The sequence below is a fragment of the Prorops nasuta genome, unplaced genomic scaffold (assembly GCF_024137725.1).
Source record: "Prorops nasuta isolate Cenicafe-Biocafe unplaced genomic scaffold, Cenicafe_Pnas_1.2 PNAS00014, whole genome shotgun sequence".
Classification (NCBI taxonomy): Eukaryota; Metazoa; Arthropoda; class Insecta; order Hymenoptera; family Bethylidae; genus Prorops; species Prorops nasuta.
In genome coordinates, this window is record NW_027116811.1 from 4,062,019 (window position 1) to 4,084,682 (window position 22,664).

The 22,664-nt window shown below is 34.6% G+C and overlaps 3 protein-coding genes across 4 annotated transcripts; 2 read left to right on the forward strand and 1 right to left on the reverse strand.

Annotated features, from left to right (window-relative positions):
- Nucleotides 1-8,701: 8,701 nt before the first annotated feature.
- Nucleotides 8,702-10,413, forward strand: LOC136778369 (flexible cuticle protein 12-like). Of its 2 annotated transcripts, XM_066735156.1 has the most exons (3): nt 8,702-8,793; nt 9,550-9,797; nt 10,012-10,413. In XM_066735156.1, the coding sequence occupies exons 1-3, from the start codon at nt 8,785-8,787 to the stop codon at nt 10,067-10,069; spliced, it is 315 nt and encodes a 104-aa protein (XP_066591253.1). In that variant the 5' UTR covers nt 8,702-8,784; the 3' UTR covers nt 10,070-10,413. The 2 variants fall into 2 exon arrangements, with proteins under 2 accessions (XP_066591253.1, XP_066591251.1); XM_066735154.1 differs by lacking the exon at nt 8,702-8,793 and having other exon boundaries at nt 9,535-9,797.
- A 413-nt stretch (nt 10,414-10,826) lies between these two features.
- Nucleotides 10,827-18,281, reverse strand: LOC136778698 (anillin-like). Its single transcript, XM_066735797.1, has 19 exons — nt 18,171-18,281; nt 17,273-17,399; nt 16,187-16,378; nt 15,887-16,041; nt 15,626-15,805; nt 15,002-15,548; nt 14,642-14,925; nt 14,435-14,564; nt 14,122-14,345; nt 13,940-14,047; nt 13,527-13,726; nt 13,332-13,461; nt 12,989-13,241; nt 12,749-12,913; nt 12,412-12,665; nt 12,184-12,330; nt 11,888-12,110; nt 11,665-11,809; nt 10,827-11,571 (listed from the first exon to the last, which is right to left on the reverse strand). Exons 1-19 carry the CDS (start codon nt 18,186-18,188, stop codon nt 11,472-11,474), a joined length of 3,582 nt encoding a protein of 1,193 aa, XP_066591894.1. The 5' UTR covers nt 18,189-18,281; the 3' UTR covers nt 10,827-11,471.
- Nucleotides 18,282-19,612: 1,331 nt separating this feature from the next.
- Nucleotides 19,613-21,899, forward strand: LOC136778699 (glycerate kinase-like). The gene is made up of 4 exons (XM_066735798.1): nt 19,613-19,888; nt 19,979-20,540; nt 20,617-21,494; nt 21,573-21,899. Exons 1-4 carry the CDS (start codon nt 19,613-19,615, stop codon nt 21,897-21,899), a joined length of 2,043 nt encoding a protein of 680 aa, XP_066591895.1.
- The last annotated feature ends 765 nt before the right edge of the window (nt 21,900-22,664 follow it).

Here is a 22,664-nt window from a genome sequence, read left to right on the forward strand (position 1 = left end):
GAATCGTATCCCATGAAATTGCACCACGAGCTAAATATCACATTCCCATATACAGGATGTACCACAAAAGACGCAGCAAAGAATATATGTAAAACTCACTGATCTCCAAAACTACACACATACCAAATTTTTTTTAAGACCTCTTAGAATGCAAATAAAAATGGGCTTCAAAAAGTGTCTATGAAACAAATGATATTTCTTATAGGTACAGTGATAAGCGAGTTAATACGTTCATGCACTGAGTAGGTGGAAGATTATAACCATGGCTAATTCTATAAATTTATACAATATTTAGCGACCTTGAAAAAAATCTTGAAGGTTACATGAAGAAAAACTTGAGTTTTTTTTTAAGAGATTCCCAATTTTTTAATTATTTACAAATGTAGGTTTGATTGTAATAGTCTGCATAGCTATTATACATATTAATGTATAGTCGCTTATCTAATATATTTAAAAGTTCAAATTAAAATATCTAGTGAACGATTGAGTCAAGAAATAAATTAATGAGTTACAAGAATATGCAATCTAAAGTAGGGGACTCGGTTTACAAATCTCAAGGCGATGTTCGTGTATCCTTCAACAAGCTTCCCAAGGTCAAATCAATGTAATTAACTTCTAGATTCTGAAAACTATTAAAAAATATGCTATAAAATATTTTTACTAACCAAATTTATTTTCGATATGTCTGAATAATATGAATTGCTTGGTCAGTGATTTAATTGTTGTTTCTTCTGCTTATAAAATGTAAAGTTAAAAAAGTGTGATTAAATCTTTTACAATTGCATATTTATTTTGAATTATTTACAACAATTTAGCCGAGCTTACAACATTGTTTTAGTGGTAAGAGTAAGAAATAGGAGTGCTCGATCTCTCCAATTTCTCATCCTGCTTTGTTACTCATACCGTATCCGCTACTTAGAATGCCTTGAAGCATGCACCTTAAAAATAAGCCAACATTTATCTATTGAAATAACTACAAAAAAAATGTCAAAACCTTTAATATATTAAAATCAATAAAACAATAAAATATTCTGGATTGAATGTATTCAAACTAATCGAGTTCTGCTACATTGAAAAGACTTATTGTGCGCAAAAATCTTTTAAAACCTATCGTGGTTTCATTCATTATCGATCAATCCTTGACAAGCCATGATTAATTACATATTTGAGAAATCAGTGCTGTGAAATAGTAATGAGGTATCGAATGTGTGTTAATCTTACCTTAATTAACGTATAATGGATTAATTGATGAAGAGGGCACTTGTGATATAACAAGGTAAACTGATTAGATAACGCGAATCTTGAATAACCTGCCTAGTATAATCGATGCATGCGTGCGTTGCAGCTTGGGTTGTGGTTCTTGGTTTTTGCATCAGGATTCATCGTTATAGGCGTGACAATAATATATTGTATAATCGATTATATATGCAGCGAGACAGGAGGCTTTGGATTAGGATAGAGCTGCTTAGCATAAGCGCTGGTGTATTCTATTATGTAAAGGATATTTTCAACAAAAAATTCTGCATCCAGCATGACAAATCACGATCGCGATCCAATGGCATACGTCTCCTTGATTGAAATAATTATTAACTACTATAATCATGCTTGCAACGTTGCTGCATCTAACAATTGAAGAAATCGGTGGAAGATTGTATTAACCAACATTCTCGATGTTTTGAGTAAATTGACATTAAGATTTTCACGTAGCATACACAGCGTTTGCAATATGACAAGTTTGGCATCAAGGAACTTTCAGAGATACTGAATATGCAAGATTTATTTTAACCAATTGGATAAATCTATACATAGGGGTTTCAAAACATACATTAGATCGTTTCTCTAAAATTAGAATATATAAGAGAAGAAAAGCGCGTGAAACGGTAGCACCAATTGATGTTTCGGTATGGGAAGAGGCCAGAGTGAAAGTATCTCGCGTAAATCGATTGAATAAATGTTACGAAATCTTTGAGCTTTTCTGGGCTTTATTGAGAGAAATTACGGGATATAATGCAGCCCGTTGATCCATGGGTCACCGCGACAGATATAAAACGACTCGACCCGATCTATTATGTAAGTCCTTCGGGGCAGGATACCTTAATACCTGCTGAAACGTATAACCCAGCGTTAAGAAATGACAGAGGCTCGTCTTCCTCGGTGAATTCCTCGATAGGCCATTCAAGAAATCAATTAGCTTTGAGATTGAATTGAAACTGCATGTAGATACCATGTATGAGATATATCCATGTGTTGGAAAAACTTTTAAAGACTGACGAAATCCTACGGCAAATTAATTCATTGTACTCCATTATTATTAGTTTATCACGAAGCAATCGATTTTTTTCGATATATGGTATAATATTACGTCGACGTGTGCAAGTTGCATTTGCAACGCTTGTCCAATCATTAGGATAGAAACAATGAAAGGAGATATCAACCTCGTGTAAATTCGTTAAATAAAACTTTTACCTTTCTTAAATGTCTTATGAAAAATGTAAAAAACGTCAACTGCTTTGCATTGTTCTTATACAAGTGTGGGTGAAGGATTCACGGTCGAGCCTGTTGCGGTATGGGAGGGAGGAAAAAAAAGAGAAATGAGAAGAAGGGGTGGTATATATAGGAGTATTGCTTTTCAATTTTCATCAACAAGGAACTGGCTCACGATTTTATATAGTATAAGGAATTTTGCAAGAGTCCTGTTGGACCGCGCGAGGTCGTTGGCTAAAGACGCTTCTTGCGTAATATCAGCCGAGCACGACGACACGAGACTCCTAAATGCCACCACACTCAATGAAAACAGATATATACTGCCTACCTACCTGCCTGCCACGTGTGTTTACTGCGCCTATGCGCGTATAACGAAAATCTGCTGCAGACACACTGACTATAACGATACGAGATCCAATAATTTCAATTGTAAAAATTGTGCAGATCGAAATACATGAGTTGTAGTTTATTAGTACAAAAGAATCTTAGGAATTTTATCATGTGTGAGACTGAATTTTGTCTGACATATCATGAATTATTAAACAAAATCTCGCTTCTCGTCTGTCAGTTTGTAAAGGAAATTTTGAAGAAAGAGGACTTGTGGTGAAATTTATAAATGATCGTTGTTTGTAAATTAATCGATAAATTACACGAATTTTCTCCCTACCTCTCTCTTTCTCTCTCTCTCTGTTTCTGTAATATTTATTACTATTATATACAAATTACATAAAAAGATTGACGATATAATTATATATATAGAAAAAAAATATTACAAGTGAAATTTATGGATTTTACATTTTTACTGATCACTTTCTAATACCTCATCGTCGAAAACTGAGCGACAGACAAGCTAATGGACCATTGCCATCATTAAATGATATGTTCAGGATTAATCGAGTCTACTAAAGATATATTAATAATCGAAATAAAATGAAAGTGGGAGTAGCGAAGAGATAAAAGTCAAATCTCGTGAGAAAAATTATCCAGTTTATCTATAGAGTCATTTGGGTCAAGAGTACGCATATTTACCTTGTTGTTTTAAAACAGCTGGACTAATGATGATATCAGAATTATTTGATGATTTGCTTACAATAAAATTTAATATATTTTTATTACTTGATACGTATACTTATCCAAAACTACGACATTATTTTTTGAAGGATATTCTTACAATTTTTCGGATTGTATACACTAGCCTCATGGTATTATAACAAAGAGTACACGTTTATAAATACAGAATCCTCTTTAATAATAATAAATTATTACTCAAACTCAGTGCCATAGCTGAAGGTTAATTACAGTAAACTTGCTCGTGAAACGAAAGAACGAGCCGAATCTTTAGAGAGTTTCAGTGTTTACATAAGATTTCACAAAAATAATAGAGGATGGGTATAAAATATATCACGAGGTTCCAATAAAGGTACTCGATGACTAATAAAATACCATTGGTGTATATAAATACATTTAAATCCCCTCTCCCCAACCGGAGATCTGCCACTGTATAGACTGCTTGAAATTGATTCGTGTATGGCGCTCAACTGTAACTTCTCACAGCATACTCTTATCCTGAATGACTCTACTAATAGATTGGCATTGTGTTTCCAGAAACTTTAATGAGAGAATTGCCTGGCAGTAGTTCTGGTTTCTGTGTATCTGATAAGAAATAGGAAAGGGAGTCTATGATTATGCCCTTTCAATTTAACAACATCTGTGTGTGTGTGTGTGTACTCACATAATGATACCACTAACGATTGATTTATTTCCCCAAGGTACTCCATTGCAATTCAGGGGAATATAGTATACTTATATTTTATCTCCTATAGCAGAGGTGTGAAAGTATAATAGTTCAAGCAGAATATCTCTGAGCAGTTCAGGTTTTGCTAAAGGTAAAAAATGATCGAAAACGAGCATTAAAAAGCACTGAGAATGTCATCCTTTTATGGAACACGAACCAATATCCTAAGTATATACAACGAGCGTTGAGGCTAATGTGTACGCAGTATTAAAGCTTTGGTAGCATTATCGAACCAACTGCATTCTTGCTCTAAGGATACGTGCAAATCAGTATAAAGCACACGATTGCACCTTAACGAGAGAACCATCTCGTGATTCATTGGATGAGTATATAGCTGCATTAAAAGCAACGATGTTACTCGATAAGAGGATTATTGCAAGAAAATGCCAGCCATCGAAGTTCTTAGCCAAGGACGACTTGCTAATATTGAGCCCTGAACGAAAAAAATATTGGCGAAAACAAAACGATAAATCATAATTATTTTCAGTTTTAATAATATAAAAGATTAGTTATGTGTATATACTATATATCTTGTAAAAGTCATACTAATCAGTTTCTAATGCTGTATGTAACGTGTTCTTTGTGTTGGTGTGTGCCTATCAGATTTCTCTTCCTTCCCTCATGGAAGATCTTGACGTGGATCATTCAATTGAAAGGATCTCGGACGTCTCGTCGGACTTGTGAACGGGCCAGAGGGAAAAAGCATCGATTCCCATGCAGGCAGGTGACGCGCGCGAGAACTTTCCGTGGATAAGAATCCTCGCGACGCGGAGGATCGTGTGGCAATCGGTCGGTATAGCCGCCCGGCGGCGATGGGGGTCGCTTCAGAAATGCCATCTCACTTAGGGGAAAAAATCCTTCGAGAATATCCAAGCGTTCACGGATCGCTTCCTCCTCCCCCTCTTATAAGCTCCATTCATTTTCCAACCTTTCTATGTACAGAGAGGACCACTTTTATACGACTATATACTGCTAAACTTTATATTTGGTAAAAATTGCAAGATTTAGCAAATTCTAGTAAATTTCAAGCTTTACCAAATTTAATAATTTATTCAACTGTTTACCAATATTTGCACAAGCTCGATTGAAATGTAACGAACAAATTTTAAGACACTGCGTATATATATAATTAATTATAGAAAAAGAAAGTAGAAATTTATATTGAACTATGAATGTAACAGAAATCAGTCGTTGTAATAGTCTTTTGTGAATGAAAATAGTAAGATATTTTTAAGTAGTGCTGTGCAAAAATTTGATATTTTTTCTACTTACGAATAGATGTATGCACTTCTTCCTGAATTTAGCTCTGGGGTGTTTTAAGTAGCAGGCTTTAAGTGAGAGTATAAAGTGAAGGAACATTGTTCATCTCAACCTTTCGCTTTTACGTTACAGGATACCGTGAACGATCTAATTATTAGTTGAAAGGTCCACATATAAGAATACCACGACGGGCGAACTGATCTACAACCGTGCGGCTGGCCGGGAGCAAGGACTCGCGCGTTTAATCCTACAAAGGACGTTTAGCGCCACTATTATTGCTTTGCAACGTGGAACAAAAGAATCGGGCCAGGTTCAAGGATAACAGCGACACCGTGCTGCGCTTCCTCCTATTATACTCGGTAAACTCTAACAAGAATTAAATTACAACTGAGTAGTTTCTCTTGAAACAGACTTATTTCAAAGTAACATTTTTTTATACAGAATATTAAAAAAAATTTAAGTAGGGAAAAATGTGACTTTCATCGAAAACTCTTTTTAATTCATAGTTTATTACAAGTGTTAATTTCTTTGCAGCATAAAAAATAAACTTATCGCAGAGATTAGAGTCGATCGGTATTAAAAAATTGAATTTACCCAAAACGCGAAATAAATTTTTTTAAAATGACACTCCCCAGTGATTGGATTCTATATTGCGTGGTCGATTAGGCGGAAATGCAATTTGGATCCGGCACGCGGCATTTGGATAGCTAATCTAGCTAAAGTCGTCTTGACCGATCGTGACTCGTGAAATTACGACAGTATCTACTCTGAGGTATATATCTGGCTCGCATAGATGTAGCAGCAGCAGCGACGACCTTTAATTGCTCGCGGCAGAAGGTTGCTTGCGCGATCGTTGCCACAAGAACGACAGCAAGAAGAGCAAGACGAAGAAAAAGATGTAATGTTTGTATTAGTAGGAGGATCGAAATAATATATACATATATGCTGTTTAGATTTACTGCCAGCGTCGCGATTTCTCATCCAACGTTATCACCACAAGTTTTTCACTTTCTTATATATCAATTAATATTCCCTCTAGTAAATGCAACCTTTCATTGCGAAAGGCAACAAATTTTTTCTAATGACTATGTAAAAGTATAATAAATATATCTAAATTGTAGGTATTTGCAAATTCAATTTAAATAAAAATCCTCAATGCTTCGGTTACACTGTATGTTACATAGCAGTGATGATTATAGGCTTAACAGGAGACTCTATCTACATGCACACACACATACAACTCACGACAAATGCAAAATTTATTCTTTTTTCGGGTTACAAGGAAATATATTCTATTGTTTTAATATAATTTACTGTAATTTTAGATCCACACACACAGTGTGTTTTTGCAGGTCCCACAGAAAATTTCATGTCAACGATAATGAGAAAGATTTTGCAAGACCTGTAAAATCACACGAATGGGCCCTTAGACTAAAATCTTAAGCTTTAAATGCCAATTAAAACATCTTACTGTACGTAATTAATAACAATCGGTGTAAGTGCTCTGATAAAATTTATGGATCGAAGCAATATTTTCCAGACTTCCTTAATTACCAACATTTTCAGGCAATCGTATTATATCGATGCGATCATTTTTCTATAAATCATTGTGTCAAGCCATGAATTGTGAAAATCGAATTCGTCACCTGCTGTGCACCAGGCCACTGTTATACCATGTGCAGCGTTGACATTTAGTAACAACTACTATACAGAGCTGTTTTCACTTCCCAGTCCCACTGTGCTCATTGTGCTCCATTGATCTTTCATCAGACGTCCTTCCAGCACGATGCACCCTCGCAACATAAATGCTGCAACGGGTTAAATCTGCAGCGCAGCTAACGCAATTTTTCAAAGCACAGGGTAATCCACTGTCCTATATATAGTTTACCCAATGATGAAACGCATCAAAAATCAAGTTTACATTTCAAGATGGATTATAGAAAGCTTGCTGCGACTACCCATCATTATGATCGGTACGTCCTAAGCGGTTGGTCCACTTAATTAATGTAAATTGTAATTTATAAAGTTCAACCCTGATGGAAAATTCGATGCAGCAAGATAATCAAGTTAGCGAAGGATCTGAAGTCGAGATGAAAGAAATAAAATCGGTAAGTAGCCAGGTTTGGCGTTGGTGTGGAGACCTGTAGGAGACGACGCGACGCATCTTCTCAAATGGCAAGGTCACACCGCTATAGTTACATCATCAACTTTCCTCGACCGCGGCTCTTCGTTCGGTCGATTCGTCGAGAAAACCAAATGTCACAATAACCATCAAGGACGCTGAATCGCCTCGAGCTCTTTGACGAAACGGAAGGGTAGGGATCCTAGTTCACTACTCACTTTCGGCTTTCACATTCCTCTTTCGCAAAACTGATGCTGGGGCATAACCGATGATACTCCTCTTGCATATTTTTCAATGCCAGAATTTCTGCTAGACAAACTCCCAATCCTCTCTGTAAAGTCTATTATGCGCAAGGGAGAATTTTTAACACGCAAGAAAAGCCATATATATATATAAGAAACTATTATACTTAACTCGTATTTACTCGAAGACTACCTCGCATGCAACATGAAATTAGCTTGGATGAGTACTGCTGTCCACAGTAGCTATACACATATAATTATGACGAGGAATTTCAAGTGGAAAATCATCATTATTATTAAAAGATAAAAGAACAAAGTAGTCATAAATGCTTAATTTAAATAACCAATATATACTTAACGATACATCTGTCGCATTAAAAAGAACAAAAATACCTACAGTTAAAATGATGAATGGCATTTAATTAGTTGATTCCTCTCTCGTTTTCCAGCAACTATTCTGCTCTTGCACATACAGTTTGGAGAATAAAGATCTTGCAGAATGGTAGCAGTATAAAGAAGAGGGAAAATATTGAAAGATAATTGACAAGAGGAATAAAATGGAAGCTATATAGCATGGCAATTATAGAGGAGAAAAGGAAAGTGTCGTGAGTCAAATGGGCAGCGGGCGCGCACTTATCTCGGTTGGGATGTGCTGTTGGCTGCAAATACCGCCCGCTTCGAGCAGAGCACCGATCGGTGCATCGCGAATGCATCATCCTGTGCACCGCCGAGAGGGAGGCTCTCGCCGCGAGCAAATCTCTTCGTGGGTGGGGATGAATTGCAGTCGATTTTCCGACTATATAAAGGAGCATTAGCCTCGCATCCCTGCTATCACGTATCGCTCGTCGCTCAAGGACCAAAAGGACTCGCAGGATTCAGCCATGAAGACGGTGGGTTTCGATCGGTGGATCAATTTGTTCTCCTCGTTACGCGTTAAAGCCACCTCGTCGTCTCAATAATACCACACAGCAGCAGATTCAAATTTTCCTCATGTATATAGTGCCTGGAACGTACTTTGTGTCGAGCAAAATTCACTCGTTTCGCAACGCGTGTTCAAACAAAAATTATCAATATCATGCATCGTGCTATTGCAAATTGTGCAAATATTCAGGTCAATGGCCAGGTTCTCGTCGCGCGAGAAAACGCGTTATTGCGAGTGACGCTTGTGCGTCAGGCCGGTTTTTAACGATCAAAACCTAGAAGAAGACGTGGTAGGGTCAGAATTCTGCCGAAAAGCACGGAGACGCCGGGCATACGAATTTTTGCGCAACAGTGAAAGTGAAGAGGATTTGTGACATTTGTGCGTGCCGCGTTCGGATTCACGTGGCTCCTGCGTGATGCTGATGCGCCCGAACGTGTCATCGTTGCGTCATTGATAAAGGATGTGTCTCCCACGCAGTCCATTAGGGATTGTAAATATATATATATATATATATATATATATATATGGTTCCTAAAAATGATTAGTGTCGATAAATCGATAATTCATTCGATATATCTCATTTTGTTCCTTTTACAATACTGTGCAAATTGATGTACTATTTTTTTTTCTTTTTGTCCATCTGTCCCATCATGAACTAACGAAGATTAGGGGTTGTTTACATCACTGAATGAAAAGATAACGAAATTTTATGATAATAATTCAGGTTTTCGTACTCGTGGCAATCGCAGCCGTGGCTCTCGCCGCTCCCCAGGGTAATCCCAATGAAATAACCATCGTGAAGCAGGAAGAGCAAAATAATATCGGTGTGGGTGGATACCACTTCAGCTATGAGCAAAGCGATGGACAAACGCGCGAAGAAACTGCTGAATTAAAAAATGAAGGGACCGAGGATGAAGCTATGGAAGTCACTGGAAGCTTTTCCTATATTTCACCTGATGGACACACTTACAGGTTACAACATATTTCTTTCTAATTCAATTACTACGATGACAGGTTTTCAAAGGAATGAATCTGTGATTCGGATATTTTATGCTTGCGTAATGATCATAGGTGATGATGTTTTAATATAGTAAAATATTGCTTGACGTGTTATTTATATTTTATTAAATGTGCTTTTCTCAGTATTGATTAATTTTTTTTCAACATAATTTTTCTTTTCTTTTAGGGTCGACTACAGAGCAGATAAAGATGGATTTCATCCTACCATATCGCTTGTATCGTAATAAGCAAAATTCCTTCCTAGTTAAAAGATCATTGCAGACACTTTTGGATACTCAACTAAGGATTATCCACATTTTCACTTGCCAATGATTCCCGCTCTGAAGCAGATTTACGCAAAATTCAGAAAATTATTACTTCGATTGACAATATCAACAGGTTTTACGCATACTATTCAATTACTTTCTACAGTAAAAACATGCATCTGCAATTAGTCAGCAGAATCAATCAAAACAGCTACCAGTTAATACTGTAATTTAAAAAAAGTGATAATTTGCATTCATACTTTATGTGTGTACAAACGAATTTTTTAAAAACAAATGAGTTTAATAAATTAATACAAAAAGTTACCAAAGTGGTCCTATTTTTATTACCCTATAAAAGTAGAAAAACAAATTAAATTACTAATAATATTATATTTTTACTTTTACAGGATATACATATAGTTGATTGCATAACAGTTTCTTTCTTTTATTTCAATTTCATTATTTTAACAATTGATGAAATATATATCGACTATTATGAAATGACTGGATAATAAAAAGTAAAAACTGTTATTGATTGATATGATACCTTATTTTAATTGTTTCACTTGAATATCTGAAAATTTAATTATGATATAAAGACAATGTCAAACCACAGTTAGATATATATATAAGAAATATAATAAGACACTCTGCATCTGTTTATATTCATATATTTTTAAGTATTGATTTGTACATTATAAAGTTTATATAAAAAGTAGATTGCTATTCTTTATGTTTATATACAAAAATAGGCATTGGCACAATCATTCAGTCATATATAAAAAGTATAAAAACATATGCACTATCATACGTATAGGATGTTGAATGCATTAAACGAAGCAAAAAGACATTTTTGATTGACAGATTAATATAATAATCAAATAATGTTGAAATGATTTTAAAGTCTTTGCCAAAAAGCTGATATTGTCATTCAGAATCTAATCCCATCGAATCTATTAAACATTTTTTTGATTCTGTAAAGTTTTTTAAGATAATACAGCACTTCAATAAACATGCAAACGACTCGTGATCGATGTAATCTTTAGTTGCATAATTTAGTTGATTTTACACTCTTGAAATTTTTGCAAAACGCAGTTAAAAATTTTTTTCAAGCACTATAAACTATAGTAGACTATATTTCGTAGGAGATAATCACTGCCTCGTATTGGTAAATTAGGTTCTATTCACTAAACTATATATGCCTTCCTGGCCACTTGTAATTGATGAGGTTAAAGTACCAGCAAAGACAGAATTGAGTTTCTTAAATGTTATGTTACTAGTAGCAGATCGATTGACAAATTTAATACTTATGTTAACGTAACGATTTACGTTAACAAAGTAAAAGTGTGTATTAAAAATGTTTGGAGCAACACATGTACTATTAGGAAGTATTTCCCCAAGCGTGTATTAAATTTAACGTTTTGTTAAGCTTCGAACACCATTCCAGTCTATCTTCTTTCGTATCGGCAGATAATAGATATCTATAAGAAATTAATTAATTATATTACTGTAATATTATTTTTATAAGAGTTGTTATCTATAGATAATTCTAAACTTGGACATTTTATATTCACCTTATTGTAGTTTGAGATCCTTTTCTAACCAATATTAAACTATCAACGTCATCAGGTTTTGAAGGCCTTACCGTTTCGAGCATAAATGTATTCTGTCTCGCACAAATATCTCGTGATACCAAACTGACATTGGTTGTAGTAATACCTATATATTATTTAGAATTAATATAATATGTTAATAAATGTAACAACAGATTAATAAAATTTATTTACATATGCTTACTTTGTAAGTCAAGCATGCCGACGGGGGTCTTTCTCTGCTCATCATCAGGATACTTCCAATAAGAAAGTTGAGCTCCTTTAAGCAAGCACCATCTGCGATGCCATGCCCCAAAACCTGCAACATCCTCAAAAATGGTGAGGAAACCTCGATGCTCCACCGAAACTGATAGTTCGCAGGATACGTGCATTTGCAAACGTCCTTCCAGCATGAACTGCGGGGTAACCTGAAAATGAAATAAAGGCATGTCTCATATAATAAAATCTATGTGAAGCAACAATTAAAAAAAAATATATTACCTTATTCAAGGCAAACTGCTGTCGATGAACTTCTTTTAAGCTAAAAATCGTGTAACCAGCTAATGTGAATGATGGTGACAGAATAGTTGAGCCTCCTGTTGCCCGACTTTCTTGTTTTAAATACTTTTTCGGTGTTTTATGCCCCGTCTGCAAACAATGTGTGGTTAAAAAAATTAAGTATCGTTGCCTTATAAATTCCATGAGTATTATCTGTCATTAATACTGTACCTTCTTATTGTTATTATGACTACTGGACTGATGACCGTTTCTGTGTATATGATACTTGACTTCATGTGGTAAAATCTCTGCTTGAGTTTGCAAACTATAGACTTCGATGGTGATTTTAAAGTTACTGTATAAATTTTGGAGCTTTAATGTTGAGGGAAACCGAACGCATGAATCCCTTACACCAGCTTCCACTACAGGAGTAGCTATCACTTCATCCAAATGTCGAACCAAACAAATATAATGAAGTCGTGTATCTTTAAATAAATACAAATAATAAATTGTTAAACATAGTATCAATTATAAACCTTTTCTCCCAATTTCCAAGTTTTAGATTTACCTGAATCCATAGATCGAATATTATCCCTTTTAAGCGGTAAAGAAATTGCGGAAAGAGTTAAAGATCCTTTTTCTTGAAGTTCTGGAAAGCCAGGTGTCACAGGTTGTAACGTCCCTTCTACTCTTAATCGCTGAACTTCATTTAACGCTGCTTGTCTCTTATGAGCTAATATTTAATACAAATAATTATTAATATTTTATATAATTCAAATTAAAAAAAAATTTAAACATAAATAATTACTGGCAACAAGCAGCAATCTCTCTCCTTCTACTTGTTCTCTTGAACCACTAAACTCAATTGTCGAATTACATAAGTTTAAGGCCTGACTGGCTTGCCCAATGATTGTTTGTTGCTTAGAAATTTCATCCATTAAACGTTTAATTTTTTCTTGAACTCTAAACATTTCTTTTTCATCATTATCACGAGTGGATCCTGGTGTAGAGTCTGTGTAGTCTGTGACTTTCGATATCTGACGTTCGGGAGTCTTAGGCATCTGAAATTAAAATAAAAGAAAACATTGCAAATATTTAAAATTATCATACTGTTAATACATAGAACTGTACAAAATTATTATAATACTTACTTGCGATTGTTGCCGTCTATAAAAGCTTACACTATGCATCAAAGGCATACAATTGTTATCTTCAACAACGTATATATTATCGTTCGTTTTTCTTGGGGATGTTATTTTAACTGGTGAACGGTACTGTGACCTGTTGAATCATATAATGCAAATATTTCACTCATGTTAATGTCAAATATAATAAAAAGAGCATACCCTTGAGTATATTTAACAGTCGTAGACGAGATGGATGATTTTTTTACAGCTTTATTTAGTTTTGGTGGCGTTGGTCCTTCTTGTCTGGTATCTTTTACGATTATTTCTTGAACTGCAAGGCATTCGTCTAAGTATTCGTCCATCTCATCAAGAACCGAAATATCCGACGTATTAATATTCGAAACGGGATCCATTGTTTTCTAAATTAATAAATCACGATGTTTAGTAAGATTAGTTAGTTTTGTATTGAACTGCTGTAGCTTCATTCATATATAGCCCTATAATATGAAAGAGATTCCCTAAAGAGATAGAAGAAAATATATCCAAGTAGAAACAGTATTTGTTTTTGTTTTATAGTCATACATATCAGGAATATCTTTCACTACCAACGACTACCTGTTCATTTTATGTACCTGTTGATTTAAAATTGGCTCTTTCTTTACTACCCGCATTATGCCTTTTCCCAAGTTCCAATTAATTTCTTCAAATTCCTCAGCGCTATCACTATAGTCGTCTTCGTTCTTGCAAAAAAATATATTTCATCTTTAATAAGGGTTGCAATTATAGTAAGGCTCTCTCAAAGTATATAAGGTACCTGAATATAATAGTCGTCTTCTGTCTCTGTTTCAGTTCTCTCGTCGAGTGTAGCAGTTTCTGGTTCTGTGCTATCAACAGTAAATTCTGTATCTGTATCTGTGTCACTAACATCAATTTCTGATAGGTTGGGATATAAATTTCCAGGTTTAGGGGGTGAAACGCGAATTCGCTTAACATCGGGGAGTAATTTAATTTTTTGAGTTTTCGACGAACTTCCAGCCACTGCAATTAAAATCAAATGCGATTATATGATAAGAGTGACGTTGCAAAGTAAGATCATTTTAAAAATCATTAAAAATGATAAAAGCTACCTTGTCTTTTAGCTGGTGATCCTTTATTTTGTATTTTATTGCTGCTTGAATAGTTGTTGCTTCGAAATTCAGAAGGGAGGGGTGGTGGTGGTGGTAGTGGCGGTGGTGGTGGTATAGGCATAGAATGATCCTGCAAATTATACAAACTATTAGTTTTAATGGTTTAAAATGGAATAGCAAATCATATAAAATAATAATTATAATTACAGGTGCAGGCGTTGGCTTTACTGGACAAACAAGAGAACTTTTAGGCGAATTTGATTTTGCTCCTTCGCTACTTTCGCTAGTTCTAATGCAGGAACCAGCAGCAGCTTGAGCCATCTCTCTATTTCGATTAAATCGTGAACGTAACATATCCAATTCTCGCTGTCGTTCGATATAAGCATTGCGTAAAATATTATTTTCCAGTTCTTGTACAGTACTACCTTGTTCAAAGATAACACGCTGTGTACCAACTTTGTTACTAGTGTCAGCTTTAGCAGATTTGAAAGCTGTAAAGAAATTACGTTAAATCGTAATTATACGAATAAATAAAATAAAATAAATTAAAGTTAAAATAGCGTTTACCTTTACTGGTAGACGGCTTATTATTTTCATAAAGCTTCTTTGGTGGTATAGACATTGTGAGAGGTGCTTTTGGCAACAAGGGCGGCTCTCCTTTATTTTTTTCGAAAAGGGCCATCCTTTCAGAAAGTGACATCTGTGCTGGGTCTCTTGTCTTCACCTCATTGCCTATAGCTTCGAACATTGATGCTTTACTTAGCACAGAGCCAGGTGAGTGATGAGGGGAACTTTTTGGTGTTCCGAATTTTGATGATAATCCTCTATTACTCGCGTTAGTGTTTGTTCCTTTCATTAGTTTATCTGGAGTATTCGGAAGTTTGTTTGGGCTATTTCTAATCGGACTGTTATTACTAATATTTTGATTTGCTTTTTTCTTTTCAAATTGAATAGTCTTGCAGCTAGTTGTAGCCACTGGATGCTCCTGTGTTTCTGTAATTGTTGGGTGTTTTTGGAGTGATACGTTTTGCCCATATTTTATGTTTTCCTCTAAACTTCGATAATTATAAACTAGACGAGAATTACTTTGTGTGCGAGTATAGCCTTGAGCTTCCTGTATAACATTTTCAATATTATTGAAACAATACAAATATACAATATTTGATATGGTAATTTTTTAACAGTATTTACCAAATTTTCTAAAACGTTTTTGTCCCATTTTAATGGCTGCAATTGATTTGTATCTTTTTTCAAATCTCGATTGACTGAAAAATTGTGCCTACTAGTGCTGGGCTGCATTTCAGATACATTTTTAACTTGCTCGTTAAACTTTGCTTGAATTTTTTCTGCTTTAGTTGCTGCTGTTTTTATCTAAAAGCACGATTAAATTAGTGAATACAGCAAAGACTCAAAAAAAGGTATTTAAAAGTGTAAGAAATGATAGATAATTACCAGAGATGGATGAGATAAATCATCTTCCCAATTATTAATAGTAGAAGCTAGTGCTGCTAGCCTATTAAGTCTTGCTCCCTTTTTTACATCTTTTAATTCCGTAAAATTTTCTTCTGTTCTGTGTACTGGAGAGCTTAATTCACTATCACAGTCATCTGAAAAAGATAACAAATTACTTATTACTAATTAATCTTTAAAAAGAATTGTATTTTATTATTTTTTTTAACAAATATATATTTAAATTAATTGCATCAATATCTCAACTTCTTTTTTATACTTGAATCCATTGGTATAGCTTACCAGAATATAGTTTTCCTAATCTTTGCAACTTTGACTTTACATTCTGAATCCTAGCCTCGCTATTTTCTTTATTCACCTGCTCGACCTTCTCTTCAGCATAATTTTTAGATTTTTTCTTTGGTGACTTATCATATGATAACGCCTCATCTGTTTTTTTTGTTGATAATTTAGCCTGCATTCTACTTTTAGCCACTAAAATCAGAATTTTTAATTATCTTTTAATAAACATTTTGCACTAATTTCCTTTAAACACAGATTAATATTTATTTTAGAAATTTGTACGAATGAACAAATCATACTTAAATATTAGATGTACTTTTTATTAAAATATATTACTGCATTTAAAATGCACAAGCACCAACTATTTTCATATAAGGATTTGTTTGTAAAGATCGTACAAGATGTTCTGTATAAAGAGGAATAATTTTAAGAGCGTACATTATCTGAGGGAATGGTCCCTTCTCTCAATAATACTTGTGAAAGGAATTAAAAAATATAAATACCGAATTATAAATCCAATATTAAAAAAAAATAATCTTTTACACATACATTACGGAGTATTTATTAAATATTGTTCACAATTTTATCCCCTACATATTTAATCGATCGTGCTCTTCATAGTATAATCGTTCAAATTGTCGCTACTCTATACTCTCCGTTATATCCACCATCTCTGCATGTAATTGCGCGATCGTTTCTTCTGCAAGGTAAACTAAGCAAGGTACATTTTGTATTTAAAAGTATCAATGGTTCCATTCCATTAGAAACGAATGAAGGAAACAGTAAGAAGCACAGATAAAATTAAAATCGATTGTTGGATATTTCATTATTATCTCTTCAGCAAAATATTGTCTTTTATCAAGGAGACCATTTCAATTTTCTTCCATCCCGAGTACACTAATTTTAAATTTAATAATTCAACTAATTTCATCACTACGAAGAAAAGGGCGTATATAGTGTCAGAAGGCTAAAATTCAGAAATATTTTTTATCTCAAATGACGCCAGGAGTAGGTGGTAAAAATTATTTCCTTGGTATTCAGGACATCCTGTATATTAAATATGCTCCTAAAGCCTAAATCAATTACCTGAAGCTTCTGCCAACAAGGCATTTGCATCTTTTAAAGGACTTCGTTCTTTATTTACATCATGACCAGCATTAGATAATTGTGTGTTAAGTTTTTCCCTTCTGGCTTTAGCCCGTTCAAGCATTCTCTGTAGACGATTAAGAATATTTCTTAGTGAATAAAATTAATATTAGTTAAACAAAAGAATATTAAAATTTGACTTCTCTACTCGTAAATTATAGAAAGAGAGAACGTTTCCCAGTTGACGTAAAAGTCACAACAGTGAGATTCTAATATACATATTGTGCAGTAACACGAAATATTAATACTTGTGAATATAAAGAAAAATGATTAATTTTTAATAAAATAATTTATTGAAATCAAAGAGGAAGCAAATATCGCAGATTTTTCATCAAAAATATTTGTACATGTTTGAAATAACTGAAATCATTACAAAAAAATATCTTCATTATTTTTGTACGTTTTTTATTAATTTGATTAAGTATTATTATAGATACGAATATGTAATACATATATACGTATATACGAAAAGTCTAAGAAAAAATGACAATTTTATCGATATGTATATATTATGCTAATAGGACGCTTACATGACGCGCATCATGACATATTCTTCTCTGAATATAATATCAGAATAATATCTCCGTTAGGTTAATTTGAAAATTATCTGAAATCACTGGAAGTACTAAAAATTTCTATGAGATCTGTCACGTAACATATAGAAATTTCAGTACTTTCACTGAATCTAGCTGATTTTGGAATGTATCTTTTAACAATGCGCGCAACGGATAAGATCTGAATATGAATACCACCCATCTATTCTTTGTTTAAAAATATTATAAGTGATAGTACCTAATACACTAGTGGTAAATCAAGTATTAAAAAAAAAATCTTTTACCTGCGTAAAAGGATCCATTATTCCAAATTTCGTGTTATCTTTACAACTTAAATGCCACTTATTTTTTTGTGCATCCGTCGAAAACTGTGTTTACATCCTTAACGTCCATAGACGATTGCAACGAGATTGCTCACTCTGTCAGGGATGCTAACTCCGCCATTTTTTTATTATACTACGCATATTAAGTCGCTTCACTATAGTACGTAAGGATGAAATGGACTAAAACCAGAAAGAGGCAAATACTTCTACAGTAGTAGAGATTGAATCGTCCCCTTGAAGCTACAGTATAGTGTAGAATCGGTCAGAGAAAGTACGGAGTGAAGATAGGTAAAAGGTCGATGAATGCTCGACGGTACCAAACACTCGGAGCAGGATGTACTTTGTAAAGAGGAGTAGCCGACCCCTGGTTAGGGTCGAGATTACTCATGGTCAATGAGGTGAATTCGTAGGTATTCAGGCATCCCAGCGTATCTCCTTGAGCGCAGTAACCCGTAACGCACACAGAGACCTCATAATTCTCGTCCGTGTGAGGGCTTGAACGGATGATCTGACCCAGCCCCAGTCCCCGTCAGGTTCACGGATTCACGCACACCATTGTAATAGTTGCACGTAAAGAGCTTCGGCGGAGTTCGGTAGGTTTCGGTATATGTCGGGTGCAAGCGAGAACTATATACTACTTTGGAATCTCTCTCTTTCGGAAAACTCCGTTTCTTTATGAAAATTCTTTTCATAAGAAGATAATTAATTTGACCAAAGTGCATAACTGAGCAATTGATAATAGATTGTGGTCAATTGTCAATTGTTGAAGCTATTATAAAATAATTTTTAATTATTTATATTGTGAAATTAAAATATTGCAATTTTTTATCATGATAGCTGATATGGTTTAAGTTGATATGAAAGCTGAATCATTGCGATATTGTCTGGAGCTGCATCGTTTGGGAGTTTGATTTAATAGTATGATTTAATTTAAAGTGCTTGAATTTCAATTTAACTAAAAGGCAATTTCTTGTCTATGATTATAGACACAACTATGTCCTCTTAAAGTAATGATTTTTTGTTCATTATTTTACCAGATCATTATATCCTCTCAAATGATCCCGCTCATTATATTTTTAATACCTAAATTAAACGAAACATAATAATTTTATGATAAATAAGTATCATGAAATCTCTCCTATATGTCGCACTTGAGAAAAAAACTTTTCATTCATTTTTTATTATTGGTTGATATTTTAAAATTTGTCTATTGAGTCGTTTCTTCAATTAATAATGTAAATTATTATTCATTTGTTTCCCACTGTTGCTTCGCCAATTTTCAATCGATAAAATGTTTTGTTTATTCACTCACTTCATGTAACTTATAAGCAAATCGAATTACACATAATTTAGGTTAACAATCTTTTGAAACAATTAATTGAAATTTGAAGTAGAAATTCATCATGTCGAATAAAAAAAAGGACAAAAAAGGGCAGCACAAGAGGTCACCGAAGAAGAAGGAAAAAATAGATCCAACGAGGCAAGCAGAAATAAATGAGAAAATCGCGGCGATAGAAGCCAAACGATTGGCTTTTATGAAACCTATAAATGCGTCCATTGCTAAGAGGCGGAAGGAGAGATTGGAGCTGGGTGAAATGATCATTGCAAATGAAATAAAGGCCAGACAAAGACGTTTGAGAGATGCCAAAAAAAGTCGTAACGAAAAAATGATGCTGAAGGTCTCAAGATAATGTTAGATTACCAATTTTTTATTAAATAATAGTACTTTCCATTTTAATATAGTGTCTAATGTTATAAACAAATTTTAGGTTCGTGATGACATGGGTACTGTTATGGAAACAGGCGTTAAAGGAGTTTACACGCACAACATTTTACCAGAAAAGATTCGATTCGATGGCAAACAAACGATGTTCATCAAAGACGTAAAGTATAAAATAAATAAGAACTTGCATGTCGTCGGATGGGGTAAGGAGGCAATATCAATGAGCTCTGCCTTGGAAAGGATCCTTGGGAAACAAATAAAGAAAGGATTCATTGTTGTGCCGCACGGAGCAATATTTAATATGTGGAATTACCCTGATGCATTTCCTATATTAAATAGCAGTATACAATATACAGAAGCCGGCCAAAATAATTTGCCCGATGAACGAACTGTACGTTTGAATCAAGCTATTCTTCAGTATTGTAAAAAATTAAAGAAGAAAGATATATTGATCGTCATGATAGACAAAAACGTGGATGACCTTTTGTGTTGCCCTCGAGAAGAAATTACTTTGAAAGAGAAACTACGACTTCTCGATAGATTGAAAGCCATTGACGCGACCCACGATGAGATTACCGTCGTCAGGAATAAACTTTCCATGATACGAGGTAAAATGGGAAGCTTCTCTATTCGTATGTAAGTGATGAAAATAATGAGTATTTATGATGCATTTGCACATTCTAGGCGGCGATCTGGCACGAATGGCGTTTCCTGCCAAAGTAATTATATTGGTCACCTCGGATATTTATTCCGAGCCAACGGCGATGAGATATCTAGGCGGTGGTCCATGTCATTACGATCCTAAGGATTTGGGAGCTTTAAACGTTTTGAGCAAATACAAATTTCTCGACAACATTTCAGGGAGTATCAGAGACGTAGTCGAGGAAGTTTTGCCGTGGACGAATGCTGCCGACAAACAACTGGACGAGAATCAAAAATATAAGTTTACCAACCAATACGTAATCGCCAGCAACAGAGACGCTATGGATTATATGGCTAGTAAAACTTTGAGTTTTGGCTATTTTCCATTGAAATTAAATTCCACCTGTCTCGGTACTGTCGAGCTTGTCGCTGAGGAGTATGCAAAGTTAGCGTCGCTGCTGATTTTGGGAGTAGAAAATAAAGTGAGCTCGGGAGAGTTGTACGTTAGGATGAAGGATAGTCCCGTTTGTCCACTGACAGAGGACACGGTGAAAGAGATATTTCCTGCGAAAGATAAATGGGGCTTGGGTCTCTATTTGCTGCTGGGTGGACGCCCAACCGTCGAGCTTTGTTCTCATCCGGGAAAAGGTGGACCTAATCAAGAGTTAGCTCTTTATTTTTCGCAATACTGGCAGAATTGCGTGGAGGAAAATCCAATTTTACGAAACTATACCGTATGGCTCCTCGGTGGAAGCTCCACTGGTAAAGATGGCAATACATCGGCAGTCGGTGCCTTTGGCTACAAAAATATCAGTACTGATATCTATCCGGTATTTAAGACCTTGGACAGCAAATATAAGTCGGCTCATATCAGATGGTGGAAGCTGTATACGGAAAAAGCGAAGCCATACGAAACGCGGGTATGTTTTTCCATATTTCCCAATGAATTTTCATTACTTTTTGTTTACGAGAGACTGATGATGATCTTTATGAAATAGAAAGCTCGTATAGAGTCATTGGACTTGGGGTTACAACGGAACAAATATGCCGGAATTCTTCCGGACAAAGTACTACGAGAGAACAATACGAATATCATGTTCCAAGCAATTAATTATGGCGATGAGCTTTTCGAATTGAAATCTGGGAATTATTTTACTTACAGCGACGTAGGGGATCTTCACCTAATACGTATTGTCAGATATCAATGCTTCTGCGATAGCAATTGTGGTGGATATGCAGCTGCTGATAAAACAGAATCAAACAAACAGCCAGCGATTGAACAATGTTGCAGCCCCTCAGAATTGAAAAAAAGAATACTTGATTGAAATTTTAAACTGTACGACACACATAAATTTTAATAAATAAAAGTTTCCATGTGACACACACACACACACACACACACACACATTTCTAAATTGAACAGTATAGTTATTATTTGGCCCGCATACGAATCATTAGCCTGCCAATTTATCTAATAATTGCTTCGATGTATTTCTTTAAAATGTGTGACCTTTCACCTACGTCCTTGTGTTACATTTTTAAGAGAAGTTTTAGATCTGCTTTATCTTATCAAAGAAATGTGCTAGTTTTTAAAACATTCGGAATAGATTAACATATGTTGTTTTGACGTTTCAAAATTTCTAACCAATTGGTAAATTCATTAATTTAAAAGCAAAATTATTCGCAGGTCGGTTTTTCGACTATGCTATATACATGTAGTAGGTAAAGTACAGATAAGTCGAAAGAAAGTTGGAAGAAGCTCATTTCGCCCCACTTTGACATAATAGAGATCTTCTAGCTGGTGCATCCCCTGAGTTCGCTTCCAATCTCGTTTAACAAAGCCTCAGAAATAGACTCAGTTAGCTTGGTGACACCTTCATCGTATAATGCAAGTTTTGCTGCATTCATCCCTTTTACAATTCTCTAATGATCAAGTTTTGAATGTACGATAGCCGTATATAAAAAGGCAAATTCGCAAAATTCTCTTCCACAAGCCTGACAGAATTCAGGTGTTACATAATTATTTGCAATGATAATATGGCACAATTCTCTATGTACTCAACTGTTTTAAGATACACTGCAAAGCTAAA

Excerpts from the sequence above, each read along its gene's own strand:
- LOC136778369 (XM_066735154.1), top strand. The coding sequence starts at position 9,535 with ATGATAATAATTCAGGTTTTCGTACTCGTGGCAATCGCAGCCGTGGCT. Across the intron at positions 9,798-10,011 it reads CCTGATGGACACACTTACAG|GGTCGACTACAGAGCAGATA; the intron begins GTTACAACATAT and ends CTTTTCTTTTAG.
- LOC136778698 (XM_066735797.1), bottom strand. Across the intron at positions 11,810-11,887 it reads CGGCATGCTTGACTTACAAA|GTATTACTACAACCAATGTC; the intron begins GTAAGCATATGT and ends AATAATATATAG. Across the intron at positions 11,572-11,664 it reads GGATCTCAAACTACAATAAG|ATATCTATTATCTGCCGATA; the intron begins GTGAATATAAAA and ends AATTTCTTATAG.
- LOC136778699 (XM_066735798.1), top strand. The coding sequence starts at position 19,613 with ATGTCGAATAAAAAAAAGGACAAAAAAGGGCAGCACAAGAGGTCACCG. Across the intron at positions 19,889-19,978 it reads ACGAAAAAATGATGCTGAAG|GTTCGTGATGACATGGGTAC; the intron begins GTCTCAAGATAA and ends AACAAATTTTAG. Across the intron at positions 21,495-21,572 it reads CGAAGCCATACGAAACGCGG|AAAGCTCGTATAGAGTCATT; the intron begins GTATGTTTTTCC and ends TTTATGAAATAG.